Source organism: Octopus sinensis, linkage group LG29, assembly GCF_006345805.1.
Source record: "Octopus sinensis linkage group LG29, ASM634580v1, whole genome shotgun sequence".
NCBI classification, from domain to species: Eukaryota; Metazoa; Mollusca; class Cephalopoda; order Octopoda; family Octopodidae; genus Octopus; species Octopus sinensis.
Genome location: NC_043025.1, coordinates 14,069,385 through 14,092,403, shown reverse-complemented (window position 1 = coordinate 14,092,403; position 23,019 = coordinate 14,069,385). Strand labels below are relative to the sequence as shown.

The window sequence follows — 23,019 nt, the reverse complement described above, 5'->3', positions numbered from 1 at the left end:
TTCTTTGGTTGGACAGAAAAAACCTCATCCATTTTAACCCCACCACGTTGACCCACCGTTGTTCCCTCTCGTACGTTCGCCAGAAAAAAAACCCATCCATTTTAACCCCACGTTGCTCTACCGTTGTTCCCTCTCGGTCCTCGCTAGGACGGCCCCACTCGCTTGTTCGTGCTTCGTTGGTTAGAGTTCAAAAAACGGAATAATGAATACAGTTGCCTTCCTTCTCGTCTTAATTCTTCCAGGGGTCGTTTCTGACCCCGGAGAATCGTTGAATTATTGGAAAGTGATATCAGCTGCTCGCCAACGATACACACACGAAAAACAGGGTCTACATCAACGACACGAGTCCGCCTTTGAAGAGGGCGACGATCCAGGCGTGGAATTCGAAGGTTACAGCACACGAGACAACAGTACCATAGAAAGGGCCAAACAACTGTTGTCTATGAATGTCTGCGACTCGGTTTCTGCGTTGAATGTCTCCAGGAAATGTTGTGAAGACACGAAAACGATTCTGACATCTTTGGTTCAAAGACAGATGTGGGCGATTCAAAGTAAGTAGTCTTTCTTCCTTACAACAACAACACCACTAACAACAACAACACTATACACGAATTTTCCTTGTTTATATTTGTATCTTTGGCTTGTTTCAATCATTAGACTGCGTCCATGCTGGGGCACCAGCTTGAAGAATTTTCAGTCGAACGTATACATACATATACTCTTTTACTTGTTTCAGTCATTTGACTGCGGCCATGCTGGAGCACCGCCTTTAATCGAGCAAATCGACCCCGGGACTTATTCTTTGTAAGCCCAGTACTTATTCTATCGGTCTCTTTTTGCCGAACCGCTAAGTTACGGGGACGTAAACGCACCAGCATCGGTTGTCAAGCAATGCTAGGGGGACAAACACAGACACACAAACAATTCTATCGGTCTCTTTTGCTGAACCGCTAAGTGACGGCGACATAAACACACCAGCATCGGCTGTCAAGCAATGCTAGGGGGACAAACACAGACATAGAAACACACACACACACATATATATATACATATATACGACGGGCTTCTTTCAGTTTCCGTCTACCAAATCCGCTCACAAGGCTTTGGTCGGCCCGGGGCTATAGCAGAAGACACTTGCCCAAGGTGCCATGCAGTGGGACTGAACCCGGAACCATGTGGTTGGTTAGCAAGCTACTTACCACACAGCCACTCCTGCGCCTATATATATATGTATTTCGTTTTTGGATTTGGTTTGCAAGATTCTTTATATGAGTTCGTGTGTTGAACCATGTTCTGTTGTGTCTGGGGAGAGTCATTCTCTTTTGGTGCCTTATAATTTAACACACTCACCAGTAAAATTTCCACTTATTTCTTATTTTTATTTTCCTAAAATTTTTGTTGCGTCTTGCAACCTTTTCAAGAGTCTTGACTCTTGTCCATTATTTAGGCTTTTTGTTTTTTGTTTTTTTGAAAGCTCTGTACTTATTCTGTTTATTGCATTTGCTGATCCGCTAAGTTGGGCGAAAGCAAAGAATACAAACACCCGGTGTTTAGAGTTAAGGATTTTGTTATGCCGAAAACGGGTGGTGTACGTATTCTTTGCCTCCGCCTTAAGTTGTAGGGACGTAAATAAACCAACGCCAGTTGTCAAACGGTGATCACACACACACACACACACACACACACCTGGAAAAGAAGCACATAAAGTGTAGATCTGCAATGTGTTTATAAAAACACACACACGTATATATGTTGAGGTGCACCTGAGCACTGTATACAATAATTTCATTATTATTATTATTATTATCATCATTATTATATATGTAGGAGTGGCTGTGGGAACTTCTTTGGTTTGTCGGAAGGTAGCAAGACTGAATTACTTGGTCTGTTTGGTTTCTAAGGGATAAGTAAGGGTGGGGGAACCTCTGACCTGCCCTTCTCCATAGATTTTAGCACTGAGCTGCTTGGAGATTTTAGGTATAATTATAATAATGTGTCCATCTGTTCTAAGTTAATTAAATTCTATGTCTCTGTGCAGCTGAAGATTGCTCTACATTGCTTACCAACCACATAGTTCCGGGTTCAGTTCCACTGCGTGGCACCTTGAGCAAGTGTCTTCTACTATAGCCTTGGGCCAACCAAAGCCTTGTGAGTGGATTTGGTAGACGGAAACTGAAATAGTGTCTTCTACTATTCTAAAGGGTTGAAACAAACCCGAGCAACACCGGACGATACTGCTTGTGCACATTAAAATACAGTAAATAATTTCTCAATCTCTTCTCTTTTTGTCTCTAATTTCAGTGATTGATTCTTACGGCAAGATACCCAGTGGTATAATGTTGGGTGACTACCGATACCCGGGTTCTTATGATGAATGTAAAGCCATCGATGTTTTGGTCCCTATCAACAAAACGAGCCAAATAAAACGCCGCCCTTTTTCACCGAAATACTGTCAAGTTGTTCTCCCCAACGAAGCACTCAAAATGTTTGTAAGTATAAAGGTCAGGGGTGGGGGATTTATTTCAGGCTAATCCCACCCCTATATTCAAAGTGCAGTGTAGATGTGTGAGTTGATGGTTTGGCTGATGGATGTAAGCTCGTGAGTTCAATTCCTGCCAATGCATTATGTCCTTGAGCAAGACTTTTTATTTCATGTTGCTCCAGTCTGGGCTGCTGGCAAAATGACATTTTGTACCAGTAATTCAAATGGGGCCGGCCATGTCTCATGCTGAAACTCCCTAAGGACTATGTTAAGGGTACATGTGTCTGTGGGGTACTCGTCCACTTGTACCTTAATTTCACAAGCAAGCTGTTCTGTTGATCAGATCAACAGGTGTTCTCACCATGGTGTATCTAGGACTACATTATCGAATGTGTCCTTCCTTATTGTTGTTTAGCCCCAGGTCAGTCCTGATCCAGCCATCCTATGATCAAAGATGTTCTGCTATAACCAACAGAGTGTCAGTTATTTCACATTGCTCCAGTCTGGGCCGCTGGAAAAAATTACTTTTTGTACCTGTAATTCACAAGGGCCAGCCTTGTCACATTCTGTGTCATGCTGAATCTCTCTGAGGTATGCATGTCTGTGGAGTACTCAGCCACTTGCACATTAATCTCACAAGCAAGCTGATCCACTGGAAGACTCATTGTGTTTACCATAGGGTGACAGGTATTTTATGTGCCCCAGTCTGGTCGGCTGGCAAAAAAGGAGTTGTATCTGTATTTAACCCTTTCATTACCACCTGGTTGAAACCACCTCTGGCTCTGTAGTACAATTGTCTTACTCTTTACTCAGCCTTTAGTCGAGCAAATCGACCCCGGGATTTATTCTTTGTAAGCCCAGTACTTATTCTATTGGTCTCTTTTGCCGAACCGATAAGTAACGGGGACAAAAACACACCAGCATTGGTTGTCAAGCAATGCTAGGGGGACAAACACACACACGCATATATATACGACGGGCTTCTTTCAGTTTCCGTCTACCAAATCCACTCACAAGGCTTTGGTCAGCCCAAGGCTATAGTAGAAGACACTTGGCCAAAGTGCCATGCAGTGGGACTGAACCTAGAACCATGTGGTTGGTTAGCAAGCTACTTACCACACAGCCACTCCTGTGCCTTGTTTTCTAAAGTTTTGAATTAAAATCTTCCACCAAACCTTAGTCACAATTTATGTTCCTAACACTAGCTGAATGATAACTAAGTTATTTTACTAAATTCTTTGTTATATTTAAAATGAATTGAAAGAAACACAGAGCATCTCAACAGAAGAAATATGGTAACAAAAGGGTTAAGATATATAATAGAGAAACAATTCTTAACCCTTTTGATACCAACCTGGCTGAAACCACCTCTGGCTCTGTAGTACAAATGTCTTGTTTGCATAAGTTCTGAATTAAAATCTTCCACCAAACCTTAGTCACAATTTATGTTCCTAACACTAGCTTAATGATAACTAAGTTATTTTACTAAATTCTTTGTTATATTTATAGTAATTCAAAGAAACACAGAGCATCTCAACAGAAATATGGTAACAAAAGGGTTAAGATATATAATAGAGAAACAATTCTTAACCCTTTTGATACCAACCTGGCTGAAACCACCTCTGGCTCTGTAGTACAAATGTCTTGTTTGCATAAGTTCTGAATTAAAATCTTCCACCAAACCTTAGTCACAATTTATGTTCCTAACACTAGCTGAATGATAACTAAGTTATTTTACTAAATTCTTTGTTATATTTAAAGAAATAGCAATGTTATCAAAACAATCCCAAATGCATAAACGTGCACAGATATATCCATAGAAAGATATTTGGAGACAAATCACATCTTTAATTGGTGATTCTAGCATACAATGACAATCATTTCTATTGTATCAACACATTTTGACACAGAAAATAGCAGTCAGTATGTCAGAAACTGTGTGTTGACACAATGCTACCAGAGCAATCCAGGACAAGTATTTGTGTCGAGATACATTTAGACAGATGGATCAATTGCTAAAGGGATACTTTTTTATTTGTGGCCATGCTGGAGCACTGCCTTTAATCGAGCAATTCGACTCCAGGACTTAACTCTTTGTAAGGCTAGTATTTATTCTATCAGTCTCTTTTGCCAAACCGCTAAGTTACAGGGACGCAAACACACCAGCATCGGTTGTCAAGCAATGTTGTGGGGGACAAACACACACACACATATATATATATATATATACGATGGGCTTCTTTCAGTTTCCATCTACCAAATCCACTCACAAGGCTTTGGTCGGCCCAAGGCTATAGTAGAAGACACTTGCCCAAGGTGCCACGCAGTGGGACTGAACCCAGAACCATGTGGTTGGTAAGCAAGCTACTTACCACACAAATTTCTGCATTATTTTCTTTTTATTTCTTTCTCAGATGTCATACGGCGTACCAGGAATACACTTGGGAATCTGTGTGCCTGACAGTTGCCATGAAAACGATATAAACACCCTTATGTACACTGGTAAGTAATTCTATACACTTTGTTCCCTTCACAGCATGTATACACCATTCTACAGTTTATGGCTCCTGTGCGGGTGGCACGTAAAAAGCACCCACTACACTCACAGAGTGGTTGTCGTTAGGAAGGGCATCCAGCCGTAGAAACACTGCCAGATCAGACTGGGCCTGATGCAGCCTTCTGGCTTCACAGACCCCAGTTGAACCATCCAACCCATGCTAGCATGGAAAGCGGACGTTAAATGATGATGATGATGATGATATATAGAGAGATTTTACTTGGAAAATGATGTGGCATTTGATCATATGATAATATAATGTAAATATATGCATATATACATACCTACATCTATATGTATATATACATGCATATATAGGTACAGGACATAAAAAAAAAAAAACGTAGAACACAATGAGAAACGAAAACATAAAATCAGAAAGATAGAAACGAACTTTTTTTTCGAACAACGAAAAGAAACGAGACATGAAACAAAGAATCTTCCCCTTCTTCAGTCGTCCCTGTTTCATCTACTCTGAGTTTCGAAGGCAAGGACAAGACACAACTTCATTAAAACAGTCCTTCCCGCAAAGCAAATCTTTATATATAAAAGTGAAGTTGTGTGTCTGTCCCCTTCGATTTAGATTCCTAACTACTCCCACATTTTGCGGTGCAGTTTAACCAAAAGCGGGTATCTTATAGTCGTGATTCATATCGAGCCCTTCTGGGTATTAGCGCGTGTCTACGATGAGTCTACGATTTAAAAAATAATTTACCATCATTTTTTTCCATTTTAATGCATTTTTTTCGCTATTATATAAGGGAAGTAACTCTCTAAAAATGTCTACGATGAGTCAACGATTTTTTTGCTATAACTCTCTAAAAATGCTTATATAGTTATTTCCCTTACAAACCCAAGCGATACTACTAGTTAAATGTAACTTGAGATTTTTTTGCGGAGGGTGAAAGTGGTAACAAGGACAGAACAGTGAGGACAGACTACTACCTTCCCGGTTTCTGTGTTCCTCCCAGCTGGACGGTCCATCACACCGTTACTCATGAAACAGGAAGAAAGAGTGAGAGAAAGTTGGGGCGAAAGAGTACAACAGGGGTCACCACCACCCCCTGGCAGAGCCTCGGGGAGTTTTAGGTGTTTTCGCTCAATAAACACATATTCTTACTCTAGCAGCTATGCTAGAGTAGCTGGCTTGTACAGCTCTCACCAACCACTTATCTATCCCTAGTTACCATGTTGACCACACATATTACACAATAGGTTTCTTACAGTTTCCATCTCCCAATTCCACTCAAAAGGCTTTGGTCAGCCCAAGACTGTGGTAGATTGAACTGAAGATGCTACGGTTGGGAAGCAAGCTTCTTAACCTCACATTAACGCCCGCATCTCTGTAAGATGTTTGTCTCCTTTTGTCCAGTATTGGGTCAGTAACCCAGCAATGTCTTATATATTTCAGGTATCCACTTTCTGCCAATTAAAATCAGGGAAAGATTGAAGCCTTTCACCTTTTGTGACAACGGCCTGGACTTTGATGGCAAAGCCATCTTCTCAATGTAAGTAGCTTTTAAATTTTGGCCACTGACCATTCGTTTCATTCACTGACTGCTAAGCTTGGCTTTCACTTCAGCCACTGACCACTGACCACAGTATTTATTCTAATAACTGACCACTACTTATAGCATTCATTTCATTCAATGACCCCCCCCCCCAAGCCAGCCACTGACTATAGCATTCATTCCAGCCACTGACTACTTACCATAGAATTGATTTTGTAGACTGACCATAGCTATCATTCTGGCCTATCACTGTTTCCTACATTGACCATAGCATTCCTTTTGTTCACTGACCACTAGGCTTAGTATTCATTCCAGCCACTGACCACCAACAATAGCATATATTATGTCATTGCACCTAATTCCATTGTTGCTGCAGTTCTTTCGGTTGCTTCTTCTTCTTCTTCCAATCAGGACTCACGCCATTAGCCACAAACAATAATCTCTAATTCGAGCCTACTCTAAGCTACTAAGAATACGTGTGACAACTTGAAGGTCCACCCACCACACGCGATAGACTGGAGGTTGCACGGGCGCGAAAGCTACGTTGTTATCCTCATTCCATAAACGGTGGCTTTTAACGGGTGGAGAGCTGAACCATCCTGGGGTACAGAGGAGTCGCAATCTAGACTAGGGTATGAAGGTTTACCACACCATAGTGGGTTACACCATGGTTCCTCTGCTTTGTGGCAGAAGTAGGAAGAAAGAGTGAGAGAAAGTTGTGGTGAAAGAGTACAGCGGGATTCAGCACCCCTTCCCGCCGGAGCCTCGTGGAGCTTAGGTGTTTTTGCTCAATAAACACTCAGAATGCCCAGTCTGGGAATTGAAACCGCGTTCTCATGACCACGAGTCCGCTTCACTAACCATTGGGCCATTGCGCCTCCACTGCTGCTGTTGTTGTTGTTAAGCAACAAGATGGCTAAGGATGATTAGGTGAGGGTCTAGGGCTTAGGAGCGGGAGACCCCAGACTTTGGAAAGAAAAAAAAACTTTGGTCGTCTTGTTGTAGTCGAGGGGTCTTCATTGACACCCGACACCGCTTGGAGGTTGCTGGAAATGGAGATCTCCAGGTCCAAATTCTTGAACGGCAATAAATGCGCCCTTTTAAAGCCTAGCCAGGCTCATGGGCCCGGTTTCCTGGTTTGTATGGCGTATGTGTTCCTCACCTGGACGGGACGCCAGTCCATCGCAGCATTACTCATTTTTGCCAGCTGAGTGGAGTGGAGCAACGTGAAATAAAGTGTTTTGCTCAAGAACACAATGCGTCGCCCGGTCCAGGTATCGAAACCACAATCTTACGATCATGATGCTGACACCCTAACCACTGAGCCACGCGCCTCCACTGCGACTGTTGCTATTGCTGCCCATGTTGTTGTTATTTAACCCCAGGTCAATGCTGGCTGATGTGAAGATATTTATTATTGTTGTTATTGTCTCTGCTGCTGCTGCTGCTTATTGTGGTTGTTTGTCGTTTCCAGTGTCGCCAGCTCCCTCTATCTTCTCGTCATCGTAGCGGCAACCTTATACGATATTTTCACCACCAATTGTCTCGCACCAAAGACAAAAGGCGATGGTACAGGTGAGAAAAACGGTCACCTACCCATACAGAACGGAACAGGGAGTCAGGTGGTTTTGACCCGGAAAGATGAAAAAGTGGAACCAGGTAAGTCTGTCTTTGAGTCAATATCTTGATGACCCGTCACAGTACTGGTCAGATCCAGCCTCTCACACCTACCCTACAGTGTTATTCTAAAAATAAACTGACGTATTATTAAATAATCCAGGATTAATTCAAAATAATTTGAATAAATAAGGATTAGATTTGACAGAAATCTGAAAGCTAAGGGGTTAAACTAGATATATTATGCCTGAATAAAAGACAGGATGGTCACAGCTGGAACATCTTTGGTGTGTCTGGATCAGGGTTGACCTGGGGCTAAACGACAAGAAGGACACATTAGATAATGTAGTCCTAGATACACTATGCCTGAACAAAAAGACAGGATGGTCACAGCTGGAACGTCTTTGATCATAGGTGTGTCTGGATCAGGACTGACCTGGGGCTAAACAACAAGAAGGACACATTAGATAATGTAGTCCTAGATACACTGTGTCTGAATAAAAGACGGGATGGTCACAGCTGGAACATCTTTGGTCATTGGTCAAGGACACATTAGATAATGTAGTCCTAGATACACTATGCCTAAATAAAAGACAAGAGGGTCACAGCTAGAACATCTTTGATCATAGGTCTACTGGATCAGACTGACCTGGGGCTAAACATCAAGGAAGAACACATTGGATAATGTAGTCCTAGATACACTATGCCTGAATAAAAGACGGGATGGTCACAGCTGGAACGTCTTTGGTCATAGGTCTACTGGATCAGGACTGACCTGGGGCTAAACAACAAGAAGGACACATTAGATAATGTAGTCCTAGATACACTATGCCAGAATAAAAGACAGGATGGTCACAGCTGGAACATCTTTGATCATAGGTCTACTGGATCAAACTGACCTGGGGCTAAACAACAAGAAGGACACATTAGATAATGTAGTCCTAGATACACTATGCCTGAATCAAAGACGGGATGGTCACAGCTGGAACATCTTTGGTCATAGGTGTGTCTGGATCAGGACTGACCTGGGGCTAAACAACAAGGAAAGACACATTAGATAATGTAGTCCTAGATACACTATGCCTGAATCAAAGACGGGATGGTCACAGCTGGAACATCTTTGGTCATAGGTGTGTCTGGATCAGGACTGACCTGGGGCTAAACAACAAGAAGGACACATTAGATAATGTAGTCCTAGATACACTATGCCTGAATAAAAGACGGGATGGTCACAGCTGGAACATCTTTGATCATAGGTCTACTGGAACAGACTGACCTGGGGCTAAACATCAAGGAAGAACACATTAGATAATGTAGTCCTAGATACACTATGCCTGAATAAAAGACGGGATGGTCACAGCTGGAACGTCTTTGGTCATAGTGTGTCTGGATCAGGACTGACCTGGGGCTAAACAACAAGGAAGACACATTAGATAATGTAGTCCTAGATACACTATGCTGAATCAAAGACGGGATGGTCACAGCTGGAACATCTTTGGTCATAGTGTGTCTGGATCAGGACTGACCTGGGGCTAAACAACAAGAAGGACACATTAGATAATGTAGTCCTAGATACACTATGCCTGAATAAAAGACGGGATGGTCACAGCTGGAACATCTTTGATCATAGGTCTACTGGAACAGACTGACCTGGGGCTAAACATCAAGGAAGAACACATTAGATAATGTAGTCCTAGATACACTATGCCTGAATAAAAAGACGGGATGGTCACAGCTGGAACGTCTTTGGTCATAGGTGTGTCTGGATCAGGACTGACCTGGGGCTAAACAACAAGAAGGACACATTAGATAATGTAGTCCTAGATACACTATGCCTGAATAAAAGACAGGATGGTCACAGCTGGAACATCTTTGGTCATAGGTGTGTCTGGATCAGGACTGACCTGGGGCTAAACGACTACAAGGAAGGACACATCTATATCCAAAAAAAGATGGGATGGTCATAGTTGGGACGTCTCTGATTATAGGTCTGACCTTGGGCTAAACAACAAGTAGCACACACAGCCATATCTTCCGTTTCTCATTTGAACTTTTGAATATTTTCAGGTGTTGGAGCCAAACTTCTGCTGTGTTTCTCCGTTTACCATAATGGCACCAAATTCCTCAACACCAACCAAAGTGAGGGCACGCTTAGCTGTGTCCATGGAATTCGATTTCTCAGCATGACCTGGGTCCTTCTCGGACATGTCTATGTGTTTGGCATAACGGTTTTCAGTAAGTGACCCTTTTTCATTAATTATTTTCTTCTAATGATATATGCAATTACCAGGTTTTTTTTCTATCTCTTACCTGTTTCAGTCATTGGACTACGGCCATACTGGGGCATGTGTGTGTGTGTATGTGTTATCTCTCTCTATATAAAGCTGAAGTTATCTGTGTATGGCAGGTTTGGTAGCCTTCAACTAACACTATCTCCTCCGAGACCCTGTGGCACAAGTTGACCAAAATTGAGAGTATGATAGAAGAAGGCTTGCTCTTCCTTCCGTAGAAGAAAAAATTCAAATCGGACCATGTTAACACCAAAAAGGTGCTTTTTTCTATGAAAATTCCTATTTTTTACGATTTTTTGACTGCTGTGTCGCCATTTTTCGGTGTATTTCAACCAGAAAAATGTTCACTTAAAGAGAATAAAAAGCTACATAATGCAAAATTTTTACTTTTCAAAAATTCCAATTCTAGAGGGTCGAAACAAACCCGAGCAATACTGCTAGTCATCATCACATATATATATTTCGTTTTTGGTTTGCAAGATTCTTTATGTGAGTTCGTGTGTTGAAGTATATTCTGTTGTGTCTGGGGAGAGTCATTCTCTATTGGTGCCTTATAATGTAGCACACTCACCAGTAAAATTTCCACTTTTTCCTTATTTTGATTTCCGTTGTGTCTTGCAACCTTTTCAATAGTCTTGACTCTGTCCCTTATTTAAGCTTTCCCAATGGTATTTACTAACTGTTGGCCACATGCGCAGAAGAGAATTTGTCCCCTCAGCATCAGCTGGTCGAATTGTAAAGGGGCCTTTTTAACCAAAAAGCAGTGAATGTGCCGAATTGATTTCCAATTGTTTTTGTTTCTCTTCACAGAAAACCCCATAACTCTGGGAGGTTTTATGAAACAGTTTGCTTTCCAGGCCATTGGCAATGCTACTGTGTCAGTCGACTCCTTCTTCTTGCTGAGGTAAGTGGTGAGATATCATCATTGTTTAACTTCCATGGGTTAGACCAATGGTTCCCAAAGTGGGCAGTATTGCACCCCTAGGGGCAGTGGAAATTTTCAAGTGGGCGTTGAAGTAGGGCGATAATGGTGTTGTGATTCATGTAGAAACAACAAAATATGGCGTGGCAGATGCCAGCGCTGGCTTCCGTGCCACATAAAAAGCACCAACCGATTGTGACCATTACCAGCCTCCTCTGGCCCCTGACACGTAAAAAGCACCCAGCTGTAGAAACACTGGCAGGTCAGACTGGAGCAGCCTCCTGGCTTCCCAGAGCCCGGTCGAATCGTCCAACCCATGCTAGCATGGAAAACGGATGTTAAACGATGATGATGGAGGCGAAAGCCCCACCCCACCCCACGCATTAGTGTGCAAGAAACGATAGCATGCCGAGCGAAATACATAGCAGTATTTCATCTGCCATTATGTTCTGAGTTCAAATCCTGCCGAAGTCGACTTTGCCTTTCATCCTTTCGGGGTCAATAAATTAAGTACTAGTTACACACTGGGGTCAATGTAATCAACTTAATCCGTTTGTCTGTCTTTGTCCTCTCTGTGTTTAGCCCCTTGTGGGTAGTAAAGAAATAAGTATTTTGTCTGTCTTTACGTTCTGAGTTGAAATTCTGCCTATCATCTTTTCGGGGTCGATAAATTAAGTACAGGGATGTAAATACACCAGCATCAGTTGTTAAGCGATGTTGGTGGGACAAACATATATATATATGTATGTATATATACACACACACTCACAAGGCTTTGGTCGGCCCGAGGCTATAGTAGAAGACACTTGCCCAAGGTGCCACACAGTGGGACTGAACTCAGAACCATATGGTTTGTTAACAAACTACTTACCACACAGCCACTCCTGTGCCTATATGCAAACTAACAACAATGTGTAGCTTTAAAAAACATTCTTCCTTTCCTTTTCAGTGGACTCTTGGTTGCTTATAGCACACTGAAGGCCTTCAGTGCAAGGGATGGTAAAATGAACTGGGTATATTTCTACATACATCGATACTGGCGGTAAGTTACCTTCTGCTTACATTGCACTTCAATTCATTCAGTAAATATTGGGTTGTCCGGAAAGTTCTTGCCGATTTATAGAAGCTTACCTTTCGACTTATTTTAGAACATGGTTGAGTCCCTAAAATAGGATTTGACTACACCTCCGTTTAGAGCACAGTTTAAGCTGTCTTTTTATAATAATAATAATAATGAAATTATTGTATACAGTGCTCAGGTGCACCACAACTTGTCAGAAAGTGCATATAAAGTACATGCAGTAATGTAGAAATGTCTGGAAAGCGAACAAGGTATGAGTCAGATAGATGCTTGCTTGTGTGTATGGAGGGGAGAAGATCAGGTGTAGTGTTGGCGAATCTCAGAAAGCATGGAAGTTTTGAAGGATGCAGTGCTCCGACAACCAACAATTGATGCCGGCAGTTTGTTCCATGCTTCAGCAACTCTCAGCATGAAAAAATGTTTCCTGAAGTCATGGGAGCTGTGCTGTTTTCTGACTTTGTAAACATGTCCACGGGTGTTAGATGGGTGGAGTTTGAAGAAGGTTTGTGTTCCTATGAGGGACATCGACTTTGCCTTTCATCCTTTCGGGGTCAATAAAATAAGTACCAGTTGCGCACTGTGGTCGATGTAATTGACTCGTCCCCTCCTCCAAAATTGCTGCCCTTGTGGCAAAATTTGAAACCATTATTATTATGAGATTTTCTTCTTTTTATTTCTTGCTGAATGCCTTCCTGACACCTAGGGCAAAGAAACTCTGTATATACATTGAAAGACCATTCAACTAAACACATGTTGTTATTGTTATTATATTACTGTTGTTATTATTATTATTATCATGGTGACAGTTCGTTAATTAGTTTTTAATTATTTCTGTTTCAACAGTCTGACTCCTCCCATACTGCTCCTGATGATGGTGTATATCCCACTGTTTCGCTATATAGGGGAAGGACCCTTCTGGCCCCAACAAGGGACTGAAGTGAACTTCTGTAAGGAATCCTGGTTCTATAACATTCTCTACCTCAACAACTTCCTGCCAACTGAACAAACTAAGCAGGTGAGCCCTTAAGACCTTCTGTATCATGTGCCCAACCTCCTCACAACACCCTCTGCCCACATTAAAATACTGCATCCAAGTGTGGGGCCCCAGGGTTTTAAGAAGGGTGGAACCATTCTTTAGCCCCTATATTGCGGCCTGGCTGACTACAACTTGGAAAAACATATACGACGGGCTTCTTTCAGTTTCCATCTACCAAATCCACTCACAAGGATTTGGTCGACCCGAGGCTATAGTAGAAGACACTTGCCCAAGGTGCCACGCAGTGGGACTGAACCCGGGACCATGTGGTTGGTAAGCAAGCTACTTACCACTCCTGCGCCTATATATACACATACATACATACATACATATATATATATATATATATATATATATATGTGTTCGAGAAGACCTGTCGAACTATTTTCTGGTGTTACATAACTGGCACCCATGCCAATGGCATGTAAAAAGCACCCTCTACACCCTTGGAGTGGTTGGCATTAGGAAGGGCAGACAGCCATAGAAACCAGATTGGAACCTGGTGCAGCTCTCCAGCTTACCAATGAAACCATCCAACCCATGCCAGCATGTAAAAGACATTAAATGGTGATGATGATGATGATGATGTGTCTAATGAGAGCCAAAGCACTGGTTCAGTTCCATTCCTGTAATATTAGTCAATTGGTTAATTATCCAACTAATTAATCGATTGTTTGTTCATTTTAGTCATCAATATTAACCACAATGACTCTTCCTGGATACAACCAAATTTGCTTCAACACACAAATCCACATAAAGAATCTTGCAAACCAGATACAAAAACGAAGTATCTTAGTGTACTTCATCTGAAATCTTTCATCACACACCTGTAACCTCTTCAACAACTCTCCATCTCTTCTGTTTAGTCCAGGGGTTCTCAACCAGTCTTTATCTCTGGATCCCCTTTGATTACCATTTTATTCTGGTGGACCCCTGCATAGGCATTTGATGTTGAAAAACTAGTTTTATCGAAACTCCTTTATGTCGGATGGACTATGTGAAACGTAAGAAAAAGAAACCCAGCTGTTTTTTGCAACAATACACACATTTAATGCAAAATTTTTTCAGGGGCCCTTAAAAATACTATTTTGTTGTGTAACCCCAAAAACCTTATATAGACCCTGGTTAAAAACCACCGAGTTAGTCCCTAATTTCCCTATATTATTATAACATTTTCTCTCTTCCAGTGTATGGGATGGCTATGGTACCTGGCAAATGATATGCAGTTCTATTGGATCAGCCCCTTATTACTTGTTCCATTGTATTTGTAAGTATCAGGCATGGTGTATCTTTGAAATCAAATGGAAATTGTAGTTGTGATCCCTGTGCCAGTGGCAGATGCCAGCGCTGGCTTCCGTGCCACGTAAAAAGCACCAACCGATTGTGGCCATTACCAGCCTCCTCTGGCCCCTGACACGTAAAAAGCACCCAGCTGTAGAAACACTGGCAGGTCAGACTGGAGCAGCCTCCTGGCTTCCCAGAGCCCGGTCGAATCGTCCAACCCATGCCAGCATGGAAAACGGATGTTAAACGATGAATGATGGAGGCGAAGGCCCCACCCCACCCCACGCATTAGTGTGCAAGAAGTGGTGATCTCACTGATGCTACATAAAAGGCACCAGGACACTTTGCTAGGAAGGGCACCCAAACCAAATCAGGCAGTTCATCGATTCCTCTCAAAACATCCAACAGAGAAAACAGACGTTAAATGATATCATCATCGTTTAACGTCCGCTTTCCATGCTGGCATGGGTTGGACGATTTTGACTGAGAGCTGGCGAACCAGATGGCTGCACCAGTCTCATCATCGTCATCAATTAATGTCCAACTTCCATGTATTGTTTTTAACCTGCAGATTACTCGAATTATCCGACCGTGGCCGTTTGCCAGCCTCGTCTGACACCTGTGCAGGTGGCACGTAAAAAGCACCATCCGATTGTGGCCGTTTGTCAGCCTCGTCTGGCACGTAAAAAGCACCCACTACACTCTCGGAGTGGTTGGCGTTAGGAAGGACATCCAGCTGTAGAAACACTGCCAGATCAAGACTGGAGCCTGGTGCAGCCTTCTGGCTTCCCAGATCCCCGGTCGAACCGTCCAACCCATGCCAGCATGGAAAACGGACGTTAAACGATGATGGTGGAGGTGAAAGCCCCCACCCCACCCCACTCGCCATGCAAGATGTGAGTGCATTGTTTTTAAGCTGCAGATTACTCGAATTAATCCTGGATTATCTTCATAGCTTTGAGATTTTAATGATGTGATTCTTCGTTTTCAGAATGACATTGTAGGGTAGGTGTGAGAGGCTGGATGTGGCCAGTCTGAACATAAAATAGGCTGGATGTGGTTGGTTTCAATGCCGAAGGGACATACATCCATGTATGAAGCTACATGTGAGATCTCTACATGGTGGCAAGTCTTGTTAGAAATAGCAGCGAAATCTCTCTCAAAGCACACCCTATGTCTTAAGTATGGCCCTTTCAGCATTCATGTCCGTCAGTCAAATGTAATCCTTGTTTATTCACATCGTTTTCAATCCCTCATCCTCTCTCTCTCTCTCTCTCTCTCTCTCTCCCCAGCAAACCCAAAATCGGTCAAGCCATCACTGCCTTGCTGTTACTGGCTCACTTCATCTGCACAGGATTCATAGCAACCAACGACCACACACAACTGAACATGCTCGGGGGTAATAACAATAATAATAATAATCAGTAAGTATCTTCTTCTTATTTTTGATTAGGGTTGAGGCCCAAAGGAGACCCCACCAGGTGAAACATGTTTGTGTGTGTGGTAAGGAGCTTGCTTCCGGGTTCAGTGGCACCTTGGGCAAGTGTCTTCTACTACAGCCTCGTGAGTGGATTTGATAGACGGAAACTGAAAGAAGCCTGTCGTATATATATATATATATATATATATGTTTGTGTGTCTGTTGTGTTTGTCCCCCTAGTATTGCTTGACAACCGATGCTGGTGTGTTTACGTCCCCGTCACTTAGTGGTTTGGCAAAAGAGACCGATAGAATAAGTACTGGGCTTACAAAGAATAAGTCCCGGGATCGATTTGCTCGACTAAAGGCGGTGCTCCAGCATGGCCACAGTCAAATGACAGAAACAAGTAAAAGAGTAAGCCTGTCATGTGTATGTCCCCCTCCCCATCACTTGACAACCAATGCTGGTGTGTTTACATCCCCGTTACTTAGCAGTTCGGCAAAAGAGACCGATAGAATAAGTCCTGGGGTCGATTTGCTCAATCGACTAAAGGCGGTGCTCCAGCATGACTGAAACAAGTAAATGAGTATATATATATATATAATAATAATAATAATAATATTAGGGAGTATATTTCTATTTCAGTCGTGTCCCTTTTATATTCATTACAGAACTACTGCAAACACATTTCAAGACATCTATGTGAAGCCCTACACAAGGATTGGCCCCTACTTGATAGGGCTCCTATACGGATACTACCTATATAAATTTAACTGTAAACTCCACATCAACAAGGTATGAGCCCTCTTTTTCTTGTTTTAAACCCACCCCCCAAGTTTCGGGTCTCATTGCATGGAACCATGAGGGGGGGGGGATCCAAAATTATCTGCACAACCCCAGTTCTTATTTTTGTAATGTAATAGTTTTTATTCTGTCGATCTCTTTTGCTGAACCTCTAAGTTATGGGGGAGTAACAGCACCAGTTGTGAAGTGGTGTAAGGGGGAAACACAAAGACACATGTAGATAGATAGACATACATAAACAAATACACTCACACGTACGTACATTATGGCTGCCCCCTCGTTATCGAGAATGGTCATTGCACTAAGCTTAACTGTTACTGGTGCTGTGATCGAATGTGACTTTTAAGCCCAGCTAAAGATCTACAATGTCTTGTACAGAATTGGCAACTAAAACCTTTACTGGTAATAGCCGGCTGTAGTTGTAACTGGGCTTCATGTACCTTTGCATGTCGTTTATGTCCTCCTGCCGAATTACACTCTCTTCCACATGCCCAACAGATATGATTAGTATGGTGTGCTACACCACCACCAGTGGCCAGGTTGTCACTCATCTGTCTCATTTTATGACTACGAAGATGACTCATGAGTCCAGCTTTACTGAGGCAGGGTCTTGCACAGACATTGCAAGTCAGAACCAAAGGAAGACCCTTCCATACATACATACATACATATGGCTGCCCCCTCGTTATCGAGAATGGCCATTGCACGAAGCTTAACTGTTACTGGTGCTGTGATCGAATGTGACTTTTAAGCCCAGCTAAAGATCTACAATGTCTTGTACAAAATTGGCAACCAAGACCTTTACTGGTAATAGCCGGCTGTAGTTGTAACTGGCATGCAAGACCCTGCCTCAGTAAAGCTGGACTCATGAGTCATAAAACGAGACAACCTGGCCACTGGTGGTGTAACATACACACATGATGGGCTTCTTTCAGTTTCCGTCTACTAGATCCACTCACAAGGCTATAGTAGAAGACACTTGCCCAGGGTGCCACTATACCCACAACCATATGGTTGAGAAGCAAGCTTCCTACCATACTACACCAATTAAATATTATTAATGTAAGAAATAGGATCACATGCGGTCGTATCGTATAGGAGATATGATCGCCCGTGGTCGTCCTACTCTTAACAAATTATTACAAGCCATAAATACATGCAGTAACAATAGAACATAAGTGTATTGACAACAAGTCTTCTGTTTGAGGTATAAACATTATTTATTTTACAATTGTGTCAACGTCAGGAGCTGGTAAGCATTAACATGGTTTTGTGTCTGTGGCAGACATAGAAAAGTACCTGATGGTAGAGGCGGCGAAGATAGTAGGCTCTCCGTGTTGAGTGTACATTAGTGCCGTAGCAGGAACAATCGTATATCATTTGGTTGAGCAGCGTTGTCTCTGAAGCCAGTTCTTACAAGAACTAAAACTAAAGACAGGTAATTGATTTACTGTTTATGAGGTGCACGAAGTATAAGAGTTCAATATCAAGATGTTGTGTCTCGGAGCTGAGATTAGTTGAATCACTTGTTCTGTTTATCTTTCTCTTGATATGGATGTTCTTTCAGATATATTTACTGCAGCCGTTTTCCCTTGGTGAGATTTTCACCTAACCGCTTGAGTTGAATCTGTTGTTATCTTGTGTACAAGTTAAATCTTTGTAGATAGAGACGATGACGTTGTGTCTGTCGCTTGGTTTTTGCAGCGTCTTCATTATATGTTCTGCTTGGTTATTTTTCTCTTGATATAGATATTCTGCAACTGTTCTTCCGTGGTGTGATTTTCACACTAACAGTATGAGTTGAATCTGTAGCCATCTTATGTACAAGCTAAATCTTCATAGATAGTTTTGCTTGGTGGTCGCCTGCCTTTCGAACTGGAACATGGTTGAGTATGCTCTGTGTGGTCAGAGGTTCAGCCCTCACAAGGACTAGAAACCAAAGTGTCTGAGAACACTCCCTTATATACAGGTTGGGTGGCTCAAACGAACTTCAGAAATGGAAGGCCGTGATTGGCTGTGGCGCGAACTATATAGAGACAAATCGTGTCATGTGTCAACCAATCAGTTTAGTGGTTACAGCAACGTTAAACTAGCCAAAGATATTTGTCATCTCAAACGAGATCATTCTTAACAGTGAAGAAAACAATATTGCTCCATTAAGAACTGTATGACAGATCGTTAAAATGTTTTGTGTACTCTTTTACTTGTTTCAGTCATTTGACTGCGGCCATGCTGGAGCACCGCCTTTAGTCGAGCAACTCGACCCCGGAACTTATTCTATCGGTCTCTTTTGCCGAACCGCTAAGTGACGGGGACACAAACACACCGGCATCGGTTGTCAAGCAATGCTAGGGGGACAAACAGACACACACACGCATACATATATATATATATATATATATACATATATACGACGGGCTTCTTTCAGTTTCCGTCTACCAAATCCACTCACAAGGCTTTGGTCGACCTGAGGCTATAGTAGAAGACACTTGCCCAAGGTGCCACGCAGTGGGACTGAACCCGGAACCATGTGGTTGGTAGACAGGCTACTTACCACACAGCCACTCCTGTGTATGGCAGAAGTATAACTAATTCCATGCAGGTAAATTTTAACACCAAAATCTTATTGAAAAACCCCAGTTGTGAACGACTGATCCATACAGTCAGCATGGTGACCTCACTGATGCTACATAAAAGGCACCAGGACACTTTGTTAGGAAGGGCACCCAAACCAAATCAGGCAGTTCATCGATTCCTCTCAAAACATCCAACATAGAAAACAGACGTTAAATGATATCATCGTCATCAATTAATGTCCAACTTCCATGCTGGCAGAATCGTTAGCATGCAAGGCGAAATACTTAGCTGTATTTCGTCTGCCACTACGTTCTGAGTTCAATATAATCCGTTTGTAGTTGTGATCCCTGTGCCAGTGGCACATAAAAAGCACCAACCGATCGTGGCCATTACCAGACTCCTCTGGCACGTAAAAAGCACCCACGGAGTGGTTGACATTAGGAAGGGCATCCAGCTGTAGAAACACTGCCAGATCAGACTGGAGCAGCCTCCTGGTTTCCCACACCCCGGTCGAACCGTCCAACCCATGCCAGCATGGGTAGCAAAGAAATAGGTATTTCGTCTGCCATACACAAAACATTTTAACGATCTGTCATACAGTTCTTAATAATATTTAATTGGTGTAGCTGTGTGGTAGGATGCTTGCTTCTCATCCATATCGTTGTGGGTACCTTGGGCAAGTGTCTTCTACTATAGCCTCAAGTTCTAAATTCAAATTCTGCCGAGGTCGATTAAATAAGTACCAGTTACACACTGGGGCTGATATAATCAAATTAATCTGTTTGTCCGCTCTGTGTAGTAAAGAAATAAGAAACTACAGACATACTCTTTACCATCTACTCTACACGATCACCACTCGATACTACAACTGAACCCATTCTACCCAATCACAACCTAGCATATATATAATCTAACCAATCACCATCCAGACTTGGAGTCACATGACTTTCTTTTATTGCAGTATGTCAATACAGTTCTATGGCTGATGGCCACAATCTCCGCCGTGGCTGTTCTCTACGGCCTCTACAACAACAACAATGGGTACTACATTACTCAGGAGACAGCATCCTTCTACACCGCTGTTAGCCGTACTGTCTGGGGAGTGTGCCTCGGATGGGTTGTCTTAGCCTGTTGCACAAACAATGGAGGTAAGTTTGATTTCGATCATTAATAAAGTATACACATATAGGCGCAGGAGTGGCTGTGTGGTAAGTAGCTTGCTAACCAACTACATGGTTCCGTGTTCCTGGGCAAGTGTCTTTTACTATAGCCTCAGGTCGACCAAAGCCTTGTGAGTGGATTTGGTAGATGGAAACTGAAAGAAGCCCGTCTACAACATCCACTCACAAGGCTTTGGTTGGCCCGAGGTTATAGAAAACACGGAACCATGTGGACAAAAGGAGATCCAGTTTTGTTTTGAAGACACCTACACCCTCCCCATACAGGTCTGTCAGGCTTTGTGGGCCCTTTAAACCCAAGCTGGTCCTATATCCTGATAGTAATGTTGGGATTTTTGATACTATTCAGCCGTGTCCCATTCTGCAACTTACAAAGCCAAAATTTGATACAAGTTCTTCTAGAAATTTCCTGATGTCTACCACTGTGGCCATGCTGGAACACTGCCTTTAGTTATCGACCCCAGGACTTATTCGATCAGTCCTTCTTGCCGAACCGCTAAGTTACGGGGACAAACACATATACAATGGGCTTCTTTCAGTTTCCATCTACCAAATCCACTTACAAGGTTTTGGTCAGCCTGAGGAACCACGTGGTTTGTAAGCAAGCTACTTTACCACCCAGCCACTCCTATGCCTATTTACGTATGATTAATTACTTCTGTAGTTTGATGCAATCTTTGTGTTTTCATTATATAATAATACACTAATCTTTCCTTTAACAATATGGTTACAATTTTTCAGACCATTAGCCTCATTATGTTTCCATCACTATGACCTCTGATTATTGGCAGGTGTCATCAATCTATGGCATGCATAAAACAAATTTTCAGTTCTTCCACGGATGTGTACATAGTACTGGTATGGATTCAAATCAGAATCCTTTACTTAGTATAATAGCATTTGTATCCACTGGGCCAATGATGCATATATAATAATGAAATTAATTGTATACAGTGCTCAGGTGCACCACAACTTGTCAGAAATTGCATATAAAGCACATGCAGTAATGTAGAAATGTCTGGAAAGTGAACATGCTTGTGTGTGTATGGAGGGGAGAAAATCAGGTGTAGTGTTGGCGAATCTCAGGAAGCATGGAAGTTTTGAAGGATGCAGTGCTCCGACAACTAACAACCGATGCCGGCAGTTTGTTCCATGCTTCGGCAAATCTCAGCGTGAAAAAATGTTTCCTGAAGTCATGGGAGCTGTGCTGTTTTCTGACTTTGTATAAAATGTCCACGGGTGTTAGATGGGTGGAGTTTGAAAAGGTGCTCAGAGTTATTGTTTGTACGATGGTTAATAATTTTATGGGTGTCTGCCAAGTCAGCTGCCAGACGTCGGAGTTTCAATGTATCCATGGCCAGGGAAGAAGTAAGGCGTTCAGAATATGGCATATGTATCAATCATAAAACTAGTTGAAATATTTCACATCTAAACACTAAGTTAATAACCCGGAAAATTATAATCTAAATAGGATTTAGACATTTCCTTAAGTCAAGGTTTAATCTTTTTAAGATGAATAAAGGTGTTCACAAATGTACCTGAGGATAGTTGATCTGAAATTTAATTCTTAATATCATATTGAATGCATTGCCTAGTCGTTTGGGTGTTGAACTCATTATCACAAGGTCAGGGTTTCATTTCTTGATTGAGCAGTGTTCTTTAGCAAAACATTTCATATCATCATTGTTTATCGTTTAACGTCCGCTTTCCATGCTAGCATGGGTTGCACGGTTCAACTGGGGTCTGGCAAGCCTGAAGGCTGCACCAGGCCAGTCAGATCTGGCAGTGTTTCTACAGCTGGATGCCCTTCCAAACGCCAACCACTCCGAGAGTGTAGTGGGTGATTTTATGTGCCACCGACACAGGTGCTAGATGGTCACGCTCGGATGGTGTTTTTTTTATGTGTCACCTACACAGGTGCCAGACGAGGCTGGCAGACGGCCACACTCGGATGGTGTTTTTTATGTGCCACTGACACAGGTGCCAGACGAGGATGGCGAACGGCAAACGATCGGATGGTGTTTGTTACGTGCCCACAGCACGGAGGCCAGTCGATGCGGTACTGGCTACCGTCCCGTTCGGATGGTTTTCTTGTGTGCCACCGGCACTGGTACCACAAGGATACAAATTCCATTGATGTTCATCTATTTTGATTGGTTTGATTTGATTCGATGTAAATGTGACGTATTATTTTCCTCTTACTTCTTGCAGGTTTCGTAAACACTCTGTTGTCATGGAAAGCATTAATCCCCCTCAGCC

General features: G+C 42.5%; 1 protein-coding gene across 3 annotated transcripts in view; it reads left to right on the top strand.

The window, feature by feature from the left end:
- LOC115226107 (nose resistant to fluoxetine protein 6-like) overlaps window positions 1-23,019 on the top strand; it is a 31,858-nt gene that overhangs the window by 715 nt on the left and 8,124 nt on the right. For 2 of the 3 annotated variants that reach the window (XM_036514849.1, XM_036514848.1), the window contains exons 2-15: window positions 148-551; window positions 2,302-2,489; window positions 4,897-4,984; window positions 6,451-6,547; window positions 8,025-8,209; window positions 10,235-10,402; window positions 11,269-11,362; window positions 12,330-12,422; window positions 13,305-13,476; window positions 14,685-14,764; window positions 16,074-16,205; window positions 16,873-16,996; window positions 20,544-20,730; window positions 22,972-23,019. The exon at window positions 22,972-23,019 is cut by the window's right edge and continues 95 nt beyond it. In XM_036514849.1, coding sequence (XP_036370742.1) covers window positions 203-551; window positions 2,302-2,489; window positions 4,897-4,984; window positions 6,451-6,547; window positions 8,025-8,209; window positions 10,235-10,402; window positions 11,269-11,362; window positions 12,330-12,422; window positions 13,305-13,476; window positions 14,685-14,764; window positions 16,074-16,205; window positions 16,873-16,996; window positions 20,544-20,730; window positions 22,972-23,019 — 2,005 coding nt within the window. In that variant the 5' untranslated portion in view covers window positions 148-202. Of the gene's footprint in view, window positions 1-84; window positions 552-2,301; window positions 2,490-4,896; window positions 4,985-6,450; window positions 6,548-8,024; window positions 8,210-10,234; window positions 10,403-11,268; window positions 11,363-12,329; window positions 12,423-13,304; window positions 13,477-14,684; window positions 14,765-16,073; window positions 16,206-16,872; window positions 16,997-20,543; window positions 20,731-22,971 lie in introns of all 3 variants that reach the window. The other variant, XM_036514847.1, reaches the window with a different exon arrangement.